Here is a 16,507-nt window from a genome sequence, read left to right as displayed (position 1 = left end):
GATAGTTGGCTAATATAGCTAATATAGACACTTACATCATGTGTTGTCTTCATTATAACACTTATATAAGACTTTTAAAGTCATTTTGATAGTAGGCTATTATAGCTTATATAGAGACTTACATCATGTGTTGCCTTCATTATAACACTTATATAAGACTTTTAAAGTCATTTTGATAGTAGGCTATTATAGCTTATATAGACACTTACATCATGTGTTGCCTTCATTATAACACTTATATAAGACTTTAAAAGTCATTTTGATAGTAGGCTAATATAGCTAATATAGACACTTACATCATGTGTTCTCTTCATCATAACACTTATATAAGACTTTTAAAGTCATTTTGATAGTAGGCTAATATAGTTAGTATAGACACTTTTATCATGTGTTGCCTTCATTTTAAGACTTATATACGGCCTTTCATTTTTTGGGGCTCCAGATTTTTTTGGGGGGCCCAATATGGCTCTTTCAACTTGTTGGGTTGCCGACCCCTGGTCTAAGGGAAGATCACTGATTAAGGAAGGACTGGTATCACCATACGTTTCATGACCAGTTTCATCACTGAGTTGTCATTTTGACGGTGAATAATCCGACCGTGTTTTCATTACGGATCCCCCTCCGCCCCTGGCTGCCACTCCCGTCCGTCCCCCACGGCCCAAACAAGAGGCTGGAATGTTGGGTTTCCATGACACTGATGAAGTAAAAGCCCGGCAATGTGTTTCTGGCAGCCCGTGAGGAACTCATGATCCGCTGTCTCCTTCTCATCGGGATCAAACTCTGATCCCTGCGTAGATTTCATTCACCGGACCTTATTATGCCAGGGAATGTCTCTCACAACCCCCGCCGAAGTCTGGGGTAAAGTCGGGACAAGTCCAAGGGGAAGAGTACCACACCAAAATAACCCGCAACCCCCTTCGTTCTTATTTTCGACTCCTCCCCGACCACGCCGGACCATCCTCCAAAGACACACTCCGGTCCTCGTTTCCTGTGGAAAGTGAAAGGCTGCCGTTGCAATTTATTGTTCCATAAACGCTTCATCCGGTCAAGCCCACGAGGTGAGCTGTCCCGCTGTTTGCCCGTGGCCCCCGGGGGACAATAGGGACTTTTCTGCCCTCAAACAAGTCTGTACTTCAAACTCAGGTTTTCCCTGACAGAAGGGTCTTCCCAGAAGCTCTTTAAACTTAACGTCCTCTCTTAAAAAAGCTGTTTCTCATACAGCTCTCGTGGTGGGAACACGTCTTCTTCCCATTCCTGCGGTAAAGCAGTTAAATAACCGGACATGTAGCCTTAATGTCTTGCTAATTAGCCTCAGTTTAAGATGGTCCGATAGGCCACCATTGAAGCTTGATGTGGGCCAATGAAACCTTTTTAAAGGGACCCCCCTCTGTCTTACGGCCATTCATGGTTTAGGGTCGTCCATAATAAACCACCATGTCCGTGCCTCCTGTACTCGGAATTGGGTTTCTCAGTCGATGAATGGGTTGTAAAACCCGCGCCAGGATGATTTGAGGTACTGAACCATGAAATAGGACCATGTCTGTAAATTGAATCTTGACTGACCAAGACCAATTAGGAGGAAGTATTTGGTAAACTTGTTGTGAACTTTGCAACACTGACGCTTAGGGATGATGTTTGATAAGAAATGATCGAGTTCGAGCCCATTATCGAATTCTCTTATCGAACCGATTCCTTATCGATTCTCTTATCGAATCCAGATAGGTTGTTGTATATGGAAAAAAACTAGAGATGTCCGATATTATCGGCCGATATATGCGTTAAAATGTAATATCGGAAATTATCGGTATCGTTTTTTTTTATTATCGGTATGTTTTTTTTTTTTTTTTTTTTTTTTTTTTTAAATTAAATCAACATAAAAAACACAAGATACACTTACAATTAGTGCACCAACCCAAAAAACCTCCCTCCCCCATTTACACTCATTCACACAAAAGGGTTGTTTCTTTCTTTCTGTTATTAATATTCTGGTTCCTACATTATATATCAATATATATCAATACAGTCTGCAAGGGATACAGTCCGTAAGCACACATGCTGCTCCACTAATAGTACTAACCTTTAACAGTTAATTTTACAAATTTTCGTTCATTACTAGTTTCTATGTAACTGTTTTTATATTGTTGTACTTTCTTTTTTATTCAAGAAAATGTTTTTAATTTATTTATCTTATTTTACTAATTTTTAAAAAAAGTACCTTATCTTCACCATACCTGGTTGTCCAAATTAGGCATAATAATGTGTTAATTCCACGACTGCATATATCGGTTGATATCGGTATCGGTAATTAAAGAGTTGGACAATATCGGAATATCGGATATCGGCAAAAAGCCATTATCGGACATCCCTAAAAAAAACACAATATTTGGTTTAACAAAAGCTCACTTTTATTTTATAAGAAAAAAATAAATAAAATACATAAATAGATATTGACTGTTACCACCCTAAAAAAATAAAAAATAAAATATTGCCTGTTGTTACCCAAAGTATATTAAGTGGGATTTTTCAGAAAAATAAATATATACAGTAACACAAAAACAACCTGTCTCTGTGATCACTATATGTGAATAGCCATGCCTTGAGGCGTTTTTTCCGGTCCATTATTTTTGCTGCTTGTGTGACATCACATTTCCTTTGATGTCCCACAGGGCATTTCTTGTGGGACGGGATTCGTTCCCAGGGATTCGAATAAAGAACCAACTCTTTTTCTTTACTTTAGTGGCGTCGATAACGGGATTCGAGTCCATGGAATCGGTTCTTTTCTTATCGAACAACCGGGAGAACCGGTTTCGAACATCGCTAGGGTTGTCCCATTTTGGTACCGGTGCCATAATGTATTTCGATACTTTTCGGTACTTTTCTAAATAAAGGGCACCCCAAAAAAATGGCATTATTGGCTTTATTTTAACAAAAAAATCTTAGTGTACATGAAACATATGTTTATTATTGTAATTTAGTCCTTAAATAAAATAGTGAACATACTAGACAACTTGTCTTTTAGTAGTAAGTAAACAAACAAAGACTCCTAATTAGTCTATGCAGTAACATATTGTGTCATTTATACACCTATTATTTTGTACACATTATTAAGGACAAGCTGTAAAAATTGATTAATAGCCTACTTGTTCATTTACTGTTAATATCTGCTTACTTTCTGTTTTAACATGTTCTATCTACACTTCTGTTAAAATGTAATATTCACTTATTCTTCTGTTGTTTGATACTTTACATTAGTTTTGGATGCTACCACACATTTAGGTATCGATCCGATACCAAGTAGTTACAGGATCATACCAATCATCCACGTATTTCCTGGGTTTATGAATATAATATGAATTTAAAGAAAAAATATTTAGTGATGATAAAAAAATATTGATGTAATCATATAGTAGTATCAACTAGATACACTCCTGTACTTGGTATCATTACAGTGGATGTCAGGTGTAGATCCACATTGGTCATATTAAAAGTCCTCATGTGTCCAGGGTCGTATTTCCTGAGTTTATAAACATAGTATTAATTTTAAAAAGGGAAAAAAGATAGAGTGACGATAAAAAATATCAACGTAATCATAGTAGTATCGAGTATACGGCTCTTGTACTTGGTATCGTTACAGTCAATGTTTGTATAAAACTACCCATGTGTTTACATTGAGGAGTGCTAGCTGAGCTATTGTATCCTCCTACGGTGTGTAGTGAAGCATGTTTAGCTATTCCTCGTCCTGCAGTGATAATGATACTTGTAAGAAACGTACTTAATTTGTGACCATGGAGACCACAAAAAATGGCATTATTGGCTTTATTTTAATAAAAAATCTTAGGGTACATGAAACATATGTTTATTATTGTAATTTAGTCCTTAAATAAAATAGTGAACATACTAGACAACTTGTCTTTTAGTAGTAAGTAAACAAACAAAGACTCCTAATTAGTCTGCTGACGTATGCAGTAACATATTGTGTCATTTATACACCTATTATTTTGTCAACAATATGAAGGACAAACTGTAAAAATGGTTTATTAATCCACTTGTTCATTTACTGTTAATATCTGCTTATTTTCTGTTTTAACATGTTCTATCTACACTTCTGTTAAAATGTAATAATCACTTATTCTTCTCTTCTTTGATACTTGACATTAGTTTTGGATGATACCACACATTTAGGTATCGATCCGATACCAAGGATCATACATTGGTCATATTCAAAGTCCTCACGTGTCCAGGGACGTATTTACTGAGTTTATAAACATCATATGAATTTTTAAAAGAGGAAAAAAGATTTTGTGACGATAAAAAATATTGACGTAATAATTGTAGTATTGACTAGATACGGTATTGTATTGGTATCATTACAGTGGATGTCAGGTGTAGATCCACCCATGGCGTTTGTTTACATTGCGACGCCGGTGAGCTATTGTATCCTCCTACGGTGTGTAGTGAAGCATGTTTAGCTATTCCTCGTCCTCCAGTGATAATGGTACTTGTAAGAAACTCACTTTATTTGTCGCCACGGAGGCCAGGATTAGTGACTTAGTAACTAGCGAGCCATGTTTTTAAAGTACCTCTTCCTGAGGGCGTTTCAGTGTTATAACTTCACCTTTATCTTTACTTTTTAAGCCAAATTTAGTCCGCTCTCCCTTTTCTGTCTACACACCGTGTCTGCTTGCAAGTACTCTGTGTGTGTGTGCGCTGCCGAACATGCTCCTCTGCTCGTAAAACTAGCAATGTCACGACGTGGCCGTCATGTCCGGTAAACGGTACTTTTCAAACAGAGTAAAGTACCGTTTTTGATTCATTAGTACCGCGATACTGTACTAGTACCGGTATACCGTACAACCCTAATGGAAACACATGATTAGCTGCTTGTCAGCCGGGGGACTAAAAGTAAATACCGTGTCAGCCAGAGGCAATGACAATCGCATACTTCCCCCAAAAATCAGCAAATACAGATTGATGGCCACCCAATCATCACACCCCTAATATGTATTAGATAAGTACTTTGTGTACTGTACACACACCTCTTTTGTATGGGGTTATTTTACAGAAATTACGACTCTGACCTGGACACCTAAAAAGTGTGTCTTTTTCATGGCAGCTAAAACTAAAAGGAAGCTCGTGCCATTAAAAGCTACCAGGTTCTCAGCAGCTGAAGTAGCCGCGCATGACATTTGATGAAGATGAATGAAGATGGTTGCCATGGAGAAGAGAGGGGAGTCTGTGGAGGAGCTTTTGGCTCGCTCAGACCATTGACTGCACGGTCGGCAGGTCATTCAACTATTTTTTTTTTCAATATGCAGTTGTAGATTTTCAGCATTTGGTGTTACAACACCCAAAAGCAGTGAAGTTGGCACGTTGTGTAAATGGTAAATAAAAAGAGAATGCAATGATTTGCGAATCCTTTTCAACTTATATTCAATTGAATAGACTGCAAAGACAAGATATTTAACGTTGAAACTGAGAAACGTTGTTATTTTTTGCAAATATTAGCTCATTTGGAATTTGATGCCTGCAACATGTTTCAAAAAAAGCTGGCACAAGTGGCAAAAAGGACAGAGAAAGTGGAGGAATGCTCATCAAACACTTATTTGGAACATCCCACAGGTGAACAGGCTAATTGGGAACAGGTGGGTGCCATGATTGGGTATGAAAGCAGCTTCCATGAAATGCTCAGTCGTTCACAAACAAGGACGGGGCGAGGGTCACCACTTTGTCAACAAATGCTATTGCAAGGAATTTAGGGATTTCACTAGGGCTGCAACAACTAATCGATTACATCGATTATAAAAATAGTTGGCGATTAATTTAGTCATCAATTCGTTGGATCTATGCCATGCGCATGCACAGAGGCAATTTTTTATTTTTTTAAATTTTTTATAAACCTTTATTTATAAACTGCAACATGTACAAACAGCTGAGAAACAATAATCAAAATAATTATGGTGCCAGTATGCTGTTTTTTTTCCCAATAAAATACCGGAAAGGATAGAAATGTAGATTATCTCTTTTATCCGATTATTAATCGACTAATCGAAGTAATAATCGATAGATTAATCGATTATCAAATGAATCGTTAGTTGCAGCCCTAGTTGTCACGTTGTGTAAATGGTAAATAAAAACAGAATACAATGATTTGCAAATCCTTTTCAACTTATATTCAATTGAATAGACTGCAAAGACAAGATATTCAACGTTCGAACTGAGAAACGTTGTTATTTTTTGCAAATATTAGCTCATTTGGAATTTGATGCCTGCAACATGTTTCAAAAAAAGCTGGCACAAGTGGCAAAAAGGACTGAGAAAGTTGAGGAATGCTCATCAAACACTTATTTGGAACATCCCACAGGTGAACAGGCTAATTGGGAACAGGTGGGTGCCATGATTGGGTATAAAAGCAGCTTCCATGAAATGCTCAGTCGTTCACAAACAAGAATGGGGCGAGGGTCACCACTTTGTCAACAAATGCTATTGCAAGGAATTTAGGGATTTCACTGGGGCTGCAACAACTAATCGATTAAATCGATTATAAAAATAGTTGGCGATTAATTTAGTCATTGATTCGTTGGATCTATGCCATGCGCATGCAGAGAGGCAATTTTTAATTTTTTAAAATTTTTTATAAACCTTTATTTATAAACTGCAACATGTACAAACAGCTGAGAAACAATAATCAAAATAACTATGGTGCCAGTATGCTGTTTTTTTCCCAATAAAATACTGGAAAGGATAGAAATGTAGATTGTCTCTTTTATCCGATTATTAATCGATTAATCGAAGTAATAATCGTCAGATTAATTGATTATCAAACGAATCGTTAGTTGCAGCCCTAGATTTCACCATCTGCGGTGCGTAATTTCATCAAAAGGTTCCGAGAATCTGGAGAAATCACTGCACGTAAGCGAGGATATTACGGACCTTGGATCCCTTAGGCCAGGGGTCGGCAACCTTTACCACTCAAAGAGCCATTTTGGCAAGTTTCACAAATCAAAGAAAGTAATGGGAGCCACAAAAAAAATGTTAAAATTTAAAATGAAAAACACCGCATACAAAGCTTAAATGCTTTGTGCTATGTTAACCAGGGGTCTCCGACACACGCACCGACACGCACTTTAATGTGGAAATTTGATGTTAGTGCAGCCCGCGAGTTTTGAATGATTGCCGCTTGATAGCGTCATACTTGCCAACCCTCTCATTTTTCCCGGGAGACTCCCGAATATCAGAGCGTGATGACACTGCATTTGGCGCCCTCTACAGTCTGCCCTAACAGTGTACCTGCTCGACCACATGTAGATTGCAGTTTCAGCTTGCTCACGTAAGTGACAGCAAGGCGTACTACCTCAGCAGCCACACATCTTACACTAAAGGTACCAATACCCAGAATCCCATGCAGCCCTAACTCTTCCGCTCAACCAACGCACGGAGAGGGGGGGGGTTGATGTGTGGGGGGATTTGGTGGTAGCGGGGGTGTATAATGTAGACCGGAAGAGTTAGGGCTGCATGGGATTCTGGGTAATGGTTGTGTTGTGTTTATGTTGTGTTAAAGTGGGATGTTCTCCAGAAATGTGTTTTTCATTCTTTTTTGGTGTGGGTTCACAGTGTGGCGCATATTTGTAACGTAACAATGTTAAAGTTGTTTGATACTGCTACCGTCAGTGTAAGCTGTGTGGCTGATGAGTAAGTATGCTTTGCTGTCTCCTGTGTGTGTAAGTAATAACAACATGCAACATGTGGCTGGACTGGCAAACTGTATGTAAATGCTATAGAGGACAATTACTGCAGTGCAATTAGGGCACGCCCTTTATTTAGCAATTAGAGTGTAAATAGAATTATTTTTTCACTGGGAGTAATCTATGAGAGACACTGAGATCCATAAATTACAGGTGTGAATGAATGATGGGTGCAGAAAAACATGTAAAGCGACTTTGGGTACTTAGAAAAGCGCTATATAAATCCCAGGTATTATTATTATTATTATTATTATTATAAATCTCCTGGGAAAATCGGGGGGGGGGTCGGCATGTATGTAGCTGAGCCTCATCAGAGTGGTCAAGGAGCCGCATGCGGCTCCGGAGCCGCGGGTTGCCGACCCCTGCCTTAGGCGGTACTGCATCAAAAAACCGACATCAGTGTGTAAAGGATATCACCACATGGGCTCAGGGACTCTTCAGAAAGCCACTGTCAGTAACCACAGTTCGTCGCTACATCTGTAAGTGCAAGTTAAAACTCTACTATGCAAAGCGAAAGCCATTTATCAACAACACCCAGACACATTTTTTGCATTGTGTTGCTGCCATTAAATTCAAAGTCAATGATTATTATCAGTTCAAACATTAAATATCTTGTCTTTGCAGTCTATTCAATTGACTATAAGTCGAAAAGGATTTGCAAATCATTATTTACGAATTACACAACGTGCCAACTTCACTGGTTTGGGGTTTTGTACCTTGCGCCAGTGTTTTGGTTTTTCCCGTCGACTTGTTTCACCTTCCAATGGGACCTTGTCACATACTGTTTAGTTGGCTGGATTTCCCGGAATGCCGCAGCTAGCATTGTCACCGTAGCCAGGCAGACCCGGCAAGTATTACCTTCAGCGGTTGCCCTGCTCTAAAGAGAGCGAATGAATAAAAGGAAAAACGGGCGACAGCTAAAGTCTTTCTGATCCCCTTCTCCATGCGGTGGTAATCCGGGGGTGATCATCAGCGCAAACGTGGCTTTGACTGTCGGTGTGTGATGCAGTTTTGTCCGAGGGTAGAGAGGGGGCCGGAAAATGGACAGTAAGCCGCCCACTCTAGTTGGGTAACTCCACAACTTGTTTTGGTGTTACCACCACTTGCATATTTTCACTTTAGTCTGCAATAAATGGACATCCCATCGCGGTTTTAGCTCATTAGCGCTGAACCAAGAATATTTGTCATACCCCTACTCAATCAATCAATGTTTATTTATATAGCCCTAAATCACAAGTGTCTCAAAGGGCTGCACAAGCCACAACGACATCCTCGGTTCAGAGCCCACATAAGGGCAAGGAAAAACTCACAACCCCCCCCCCCCCCCCCCCCCTGTAGGGGAGACCGGATGCAATGGACGTCGAGTGGATCTAACATAATAGTGTGAGAGTCCAGTCCATAGTGGATTTAACATAATCGTGAGAGTCCAGTCCATAGTGGACCTAACATAATAGTGTGAGTCCAGTCCATAGTGGATCTAACATAATAGTGAGAGTCCAGTCCATAGTGGATCTAACATAATAGTGTGAGAGTCCAGTCCATAGTGGCTCTAACATAATAGTGTGAGAGTCCAGTCCATAGTGGATCTAACATAATAGTGTGAGTCCAGTCCATAGTGGATCTAACATAATAGTGTGAGTCCAGTCCATAGTGGATCTAACATAATAGTGTGAGAGTCCAGTCCATAGTGGATTTAACATAATCGTGAGAGTCCAGTCCATAGTGGACCTAACATAATAGTGTGAGTCCAGTCCATAGTGGATCTAACATAATAGTGAGAGTTCAGTCCATAGTGGATCTAACATAATAGTGAGAGAGTCCAGTCCATGGTGGACCTAACATAATAGTGAGAGTCCAGTCCATAGTATATCTAACATAATAGTGTGAGAGTCCAGTCCATAGTGGATCTAACATAATAGTGAGAGAGTCCAGTCCATAGTGGATCTAACATAATAGTGTGAGAGTCCAGTCCATAGTGGATCTAACATAATAGTGAGAGTCCAGTCCATAGTGGATCTAACATAATATTGTGAAAGTCGAGTCCATAGTGGATCTAACATAATAGTGTGAGAGTCCATTCCATAGTGGATTTAACATAATCGTGAGAGTCCAGTCCATAGTGGACCTAACATAATAGTGTGAGTCCAGTCCATAGTGGATCTAACATAATTGTGAGAGTTCAGTCCATAGTGGATCTAACATAATAGTGAGAGAGTCCAGTCCATGGTGGACCTAACATAATAGTGAGAGTCCAGTCCATAGTGTATCTAACATAATAGTGTGAGAGTCCAGTCCATAGTGGATCTAACATAATAGTGAGAGAGTCCAGTCCATAGTGGATCTAACATAATAGTGTGAGAGTCCAGTCCATAGTGGATCTAACATAATAGTGAGAGTTCAGTCCATAGTGGATCTAACATAATAGTGAGAGTCCAGTCCATAGTGGATCGAACATAATAGTGTGAGAGTCCAGTCCATAGGGGATCTAACATAATAGTGAGAGTCCAGTCCATAGTGGATCTAACATAATATTGTGAAAGTCCAGTCCATAGTGGATCTAACATAATAGTGTGAGAGTCCAGTCCATAGTGGATCTAACATAATAGTGTGAGAGTCCAGTCCATAGTGGATCTAACATAATAGTGAGAGTCCAGTCCATAGTGGATCTAACATAATAGTGAGAGTCCAGTCCATAGTGTATCTAGCATAATATTGTGAAAGTCCAGTCCATAGTGGATCTAACATAATAGTGAGAGTCCAGTCCTTTAGTGGATCTAGCATAATATTGTGAAAGTCCAGTCCATAGTGGATCTAACATAATAGTGAGAGTCCAGTCTATAGTGGATCTAACATAATAGTGTGAAAGTCCAGTCCATAGTGGATCTAACATAATAGTGTGAGAGTCCAGTCCATAGTGGATCTAACATAATAGTGAGAGTCCAGTCCATAGTGGATCTAACATAATAGTGAGAGTCCAGTCCATAGTGGATTTAACATAATAGTCATAGAGTCCAGTCCATAGTGGATCTAACATAATAGTGAGAGTCCAGTCCATAGTGGATTTAACATAATAGTGAGAGTCTAGTCCATAGTGGGGCCAGCAGGAGACCATCCTGAGCGGAGACAGGTCAGCAGCGCAGAGACGTCCCCAACCGATGCCAAGGCGAGCGGTCCACCCCGGGTCCCGACTCTGGACAGCCAGCACTTCATCCGTGGCCACCGGACTTGTGGCCCCCCTTCCACAAGGGAGAGGGGGACAGAAAAGAAAAGAAACGGCAGATCAACTGGTCTAAAAAGGGGGTCTATTTAAAGGCGAGAGTATACAAATGAGTTTTAAGATGGGACTTAAATGCTTTTACTGAGGTAGCATCTCTAACTGTTACCGGGAGGGCATTCCAGAGTACTGGAGCCCCAATAGAAAACGCTCTATAGCCCGCAGACTTTTTTTGGGCTCTGGGAATCACTAATAAGCCGGAGTTCTTTGAACTCTACTCCATTTGATTGCGGATAACATGCAGGTGTTGGGAAATCAGACCTCAGCTTTGTTCTGGCGAGCTTGCCGACTTCATGGCAGAACATCTATTCCCACCCTTATCATTGGCTGTATTTTCTGGGGGTTCTTACCTCACCGTTTTATTTGAGAAAAAAGGGGGCTTCTGATTAACAGACTTGCAAACTTCTAATTCTAGAAAGGTCACAATCGGCCATGATTGTTTATGCACTTGGCTTTCAGGTGGACTTCTCTTTGTAGGTTTCTGCAATCCCTCTGCCACCTCTGCTTTACGGTCTTGTTGCCTAGACAGACCGTTGACTGCTTTAGTGTTGACCACGACTGCTGTGAATGGATGGTGGTCGTTTGACATGGCTGCCATGGCCACCCTTTAAAACAGTTAAAGCCAGAATGTCATGGAGTCGTCCTGTTGCCAGCGTGGGTGGAAGGTCCGAGATATGGAATTTTTATGGTTCTTGTCTTTTTCTTTTTGTTAAGTCTCATAATAAACAGTACGGGCCAAAAGTTTGGACACACCTTCTCATGCAATGCGTTTTCTGTATTTTCATGACTATTTGTGTCATTTTAGATCGGGGGCCACATGGAGAAAAATGTACTCCCAAGTGGGCCGGAGTGGTAAAATCACGGCACGATAACTTCAAAATAAAGACAACTTCAGATTGTTGTCAGGTTCAAACACTGTAAGGCTGCAGCTAACGATTATTTTTCTATCGATTAATCTATAGATTGTTTTTTCGATTAATCGGTTAATCTATAGATTATTTTTTTCGATTAATCCATAGATTATTTTTCCTTTTACCGATTATTTTTTTATTCAAAATGAAGATGAAAAAATAAATGTAGGCCCGTTTTTTCAAAAGGCATGGCTTTTATTTACAAAAAAAAAGAAGTATGGCCACTCAGTCAACATTGACAACAACATGACTAAATATTCTGTAACAATGTAAACATTTAAAACTTTTAACATTTAATAAAATTAAAAGTAGCTTATTTGCTTTTTAATGTGCAAATATAAAAGTCAACATCCAGTGCAAATCTTAATATTCTGCAATAGTATAAGCATTTCAAAAGTAAAAGTATTGCTTATTTTGCTTTAAAATGTGCAAAAATAAAGATAAACATCCAATACAAAAAAGTGCAAAACGAAATATTCTGTAACAACAGTGTAAACATTTCAACAAAAGTGAAAGTATTGCTTATTTGCTAAAATGTGCAAAAATAAAGATAAACATCCAATACAAAAAAGTGCCAATCTAAATATTCTGGAGCACTGTAAACATTAAGTATTGCTTTTAAAATGTGCAAAATAAACATCCAGTCCAACACAGTACACAATAACCAATTCTACTCATTCCAGTGAGTGTCTAACAGTTGTAATGAAGAAAGGTTAGCATGTCTACATGCTTTGGTTCTTTTCTTGTTTACAATATTCCCAGCAGCTGAAAATAGGCGCTCAGAAGGGGTCGATGTGGCTGGAATAAGCTAGAATTCACCAACTCAAGTATTTCATACATATATATATATATATATATATATATATATATATATATATATATATATATATATATATATATATATATATATATATATATATATATATATATATATATATATATATATATATATATATATATGTATATATATGTATATATATATATGTATATATGTATATATATGTATATATATATATATATATATATACATATATATATATATATATATATATATATATATATATATATATATATATATATATGTATATATATATATATATATATATATATATATATATATGTATATATATATATATATATATACATATATATATATATATATATACCGTAATTTCCCGGACTATAAGCCGCTACTTTTTCCCCTCGTTCTGGTCCCTGCGGCTTATACAACGGCGCGGCTTTTCTACGGCTTACGGTAACCAGGGGCGCGCACCACCGAGGATGCGCGAGACCGAGGAAGACATCTGGCGCCAGGTAACGAGAGCAAAACAAAGAGTAGGAGAGCGAAGGAAGTGTTCATGCAAACACCCTCAATATGGAAAACAAACAGAGAAGTGCATATAATGCTGCTTTTAAGTTAAAGGCAATCGATCTGGATGTGATGTGAAAGTTTGATTGAATGATTGAAAGATTTATTGTTAATAAATGGGACGCTTTGCGTTCCCAAACAGTCATCTCTGTCCCGACAATCCCCTCCGTGGTAGCAGGAACCCCTATATACTACGGTAATTACACATCAAAACGCCTGCGGCTTATAGTCGGGTGCGGCTTATATATGGAGCAATCTGTATTTTCCCCTAAATTTAGCTGGTGCGGCTTATAGTCAGGTGCGCCTTATAGTCCGGAAATTACGGTATATACAGGTATATATATATATATATATATATATATATATATATATATATATATATATATATATATATATTTGAAATATTTGACTTTCAGTGAATTCTAGCTATATATATATATATATATATATATATTTGAAATATTTGACTTTCAGTGAATTCTAGCTATATATATATATATATATATATATATATATATATATATATATATATATATATATATATATTTATTTTATTATACATATAAATAAAAGAAATACTTGAATTTCAGTGTTCTGGAGGCTATCCAGTAGATGGCAGTATTGTCCTGTTTAAGAGTGTCACAACATTGCTGTTTACGGCAGACGAACTGCTTTACGGTAGACTAAACGTGACTGCTGTTGTTGTGTGTTGTTACCGCGCTGGGAGGACGTTAATGAAACTGCCTAACAATAAACCCACATAAGAAACCAAGAATTCGCCCTCGATCATTCTACAGTTATGACGTCATTGGGCAGGCACGCTGTTTATATTGTGGGAAAACGGACGTGAGAACAGGCTGTCCCCACTCAGGTCCGCATTGAGCTGGAGGGGGCGTGGCCTCCAGCTCCGGCTGAATACCGGGAGTTTGTCGGGAGAACATTTCTGCCGGGAGGTTATCGGGAGAGGCGCTGAATACCGGGAGTCTCCCGGTAAAAACGGGAGGGTTGGCAAGTATGGTCTAGGCTGTACTCTTGTACAGTCTCCAGCACGCTCTGGCAAACGATTTTACGCCACCTCTTTTATTTGGACTTTCCCTGACTACATGGCAACAGCTGTTTCTAAAGGGGCGGGGGTCGTAAACAGCCATCGCCTTTGGTTACAGAACAGTTCAAAGAAAAGGTCGTAAAACAGTTCACAGAAAAGGTCGTTAAAAGTGTTCAAAGAAGAGGTGTTTGGAACTTGGGCAGATCCTGCTTTCTCTCCGCTTTGTAGTTCTCGGGTCAAGACAATATCTTTCTGTTGATTACAATACATGAAAGAAACAGAACACCTTCATGTTGCTTCCCATCTTACACAGTGGAGTTTTTTTTTAGCCTGTGCGCATTCCGACTCATTTTGCCAGCACGGGTCACATATTTATTTGACATTTGTATTTACAAATGTAAATTTAGACTGCAGTATTGCTCACTTAAGGACACTTTTTACGCATGTCTAGCTTGTGTGCTATTGTGTGCTCAACCGTTGTGGAGCTGTTAACTCTTAGTAGCCCATAGCCTACCATGTTTACCTTATGCAACTTGACTAAAATGAACTCTCGAGCTTTGCACTTGTATCGTAGGTTTTAGATCAGTGGTTCTTAACCTGGGTTCGATCGAACCCTAGGGGTTCGGTGAGTCGGCCTCAGGGGTTCGGTGAGTCGGCCTCAGGGGTTCGGCAGAGCCTCCGCCGCGGAAACGGGAGACGGAGGGGGGATTTGAATGTCCCTTCATGCTATAAATCCTCTAATTGTACGTGGAAATGTGTTTTTTGTTCTTGACGATGGACCTTGTGACTTCACAGAGCATCCAGACGGCCTCCAACAAGTGGTGGACAAACGTCTCGACGAGATGCTGGAGGTCCTGAAAGGCATCATTGGCAAACACGAGAGCCTCAACTGGGTGACAATTCACAGTACAGCTGGAGCCGTCGCCGCTTTAGTCAAGAGTGAGTCATGATGTTCGCCTCTCCAAATATTCCCTGTTGTCCAATCAAGCATTTCCAACACTCTTCTCCCCTGTTTTCTTATCTCGCTTTGTCTCATCTTCTCATTTTTCCGTGACGGTTTACTCATGCAATTACAGCGTCAAGTCTTTTTGAAAACGATGCCACAAGTTTGGCACATCTACACTATACAGTGTTTCCCATAAACTGCCAAGATACCTGTGGCGGTGGGGGCGTGGCTATGGGCGTGGTCACCATGACATCATCGAGTAATTTGCATAATTTACTACAAAGATATGATTTTCTCTAAAAAGGCTCAAAAAATGTATACTTACTAATTAATAATAACAGTTTTGTTTTAAACGTCCATCCATCCATTTTACAATATAATTACAACACTTTATGTACATATTTATATACAGATTTGAACAATAAGTTATTCACTGAAATATATTTATGAATTGTGGTTCTTACAAAAAATATATCTTATAAAATATAAAAGCTAAAATGTCTCTTAAATCTCTGCCCCTTTAATGAGTGCATACTAAATAATTTAACTTTAGCCTACTACTACAACCATATTATTTACCAGCAACATAAAGTGAAACAGAGGCAGAGGTGTCCTGCCACAGTCAGTAACAAATAAACAGAAAACAGTAGTGGTCAAATACAAATAAGGCAACAAGAGAAGTATCCTCCACTTCTCTTTTGTAAAGTAAATCTGAACAGCCTATATGGGCATCTACATCAACTATATGATTTGCCTGAGAAGCTGGACAGGACAAAAAAAAAAAAAAAAAATTAAATTTTTTAAAAATTTGTGGCAGACGTAATTATTTTGTGGCGGGCCGCCACAAATAAATGAATGTGTGGGAAACACTGCTATATTGCCAAAAATATTTGGCCACTTGCCTTTACTCACATATGAACTTGAAGTGCCATCCCATGGAATTGTCCAAAATGTTTTGGTACCCTGGAGCATTCAAAGCTCCTTTCACTGGAACTAAGGGGCCAAGCCCAACTCCTGACAAACAACCCCGCACCATAATTCCTCCTCCACCAAATTTGCAATGCAGTCCGAAATGTAGCGTTCTCCTGGCAACCTCCAAACCCAGACTGGTCCATCAGATTGCCAGATGGAAAAGCGTGATTCGTCAGTCCCGAGAAGGCGTCTCCACTGCTCTAGAGTCCAGTGGCGACGTGCTTTACACCACTGCATCCCACACTTTG

At 39.0% G+C, this 16,507-nt stretch overlaps 1 protein-coding gene across 2 annotated transcripts in view; it reads left to right on the top strand.

Moving 5' to 3' along the window:
- Positions 1 to 16,507, top strand: part of LOC133630256 (rho GTPase-activating protein 29-like) — a 142,887-nt gene that overhangs the window by 49,738 nt on the left and 76,642 nt on the right. For both annotated transcript variants that reach the window (XM_062021729.1, XM_062021730.1), the window contains exon 3: positions 15,137 to 15,280. In XM_062021729.1, coding sequence (XP_061877713.1) covers positions 15,137 to 15,280 — 144 coding nt within the window. The remainder of the gene's footprint in view (positions 1 to 15,136; positions 15,281 to 16,507) is intronic.

Source organism: Entelurus aequoreus, linkage group LG15, assembly GCF_033978785.1.
Source record: "Entelurus aequoreus isolate RoL-2023_Sb linkage group LG15, RoL_Eaeq_v1.1, whole genome shotgun sequence".
NCBI lineage: Eukaryota > Metazoa > Chordata > Actinopteri > Syngnathiformes > Syngnathidae > Entelurus > Entelurus aequoreus.
Note: the sequence above shows the minus strand (reverse complement) of the source record. Positions and strands in the feature narration are given on the sequence as shown.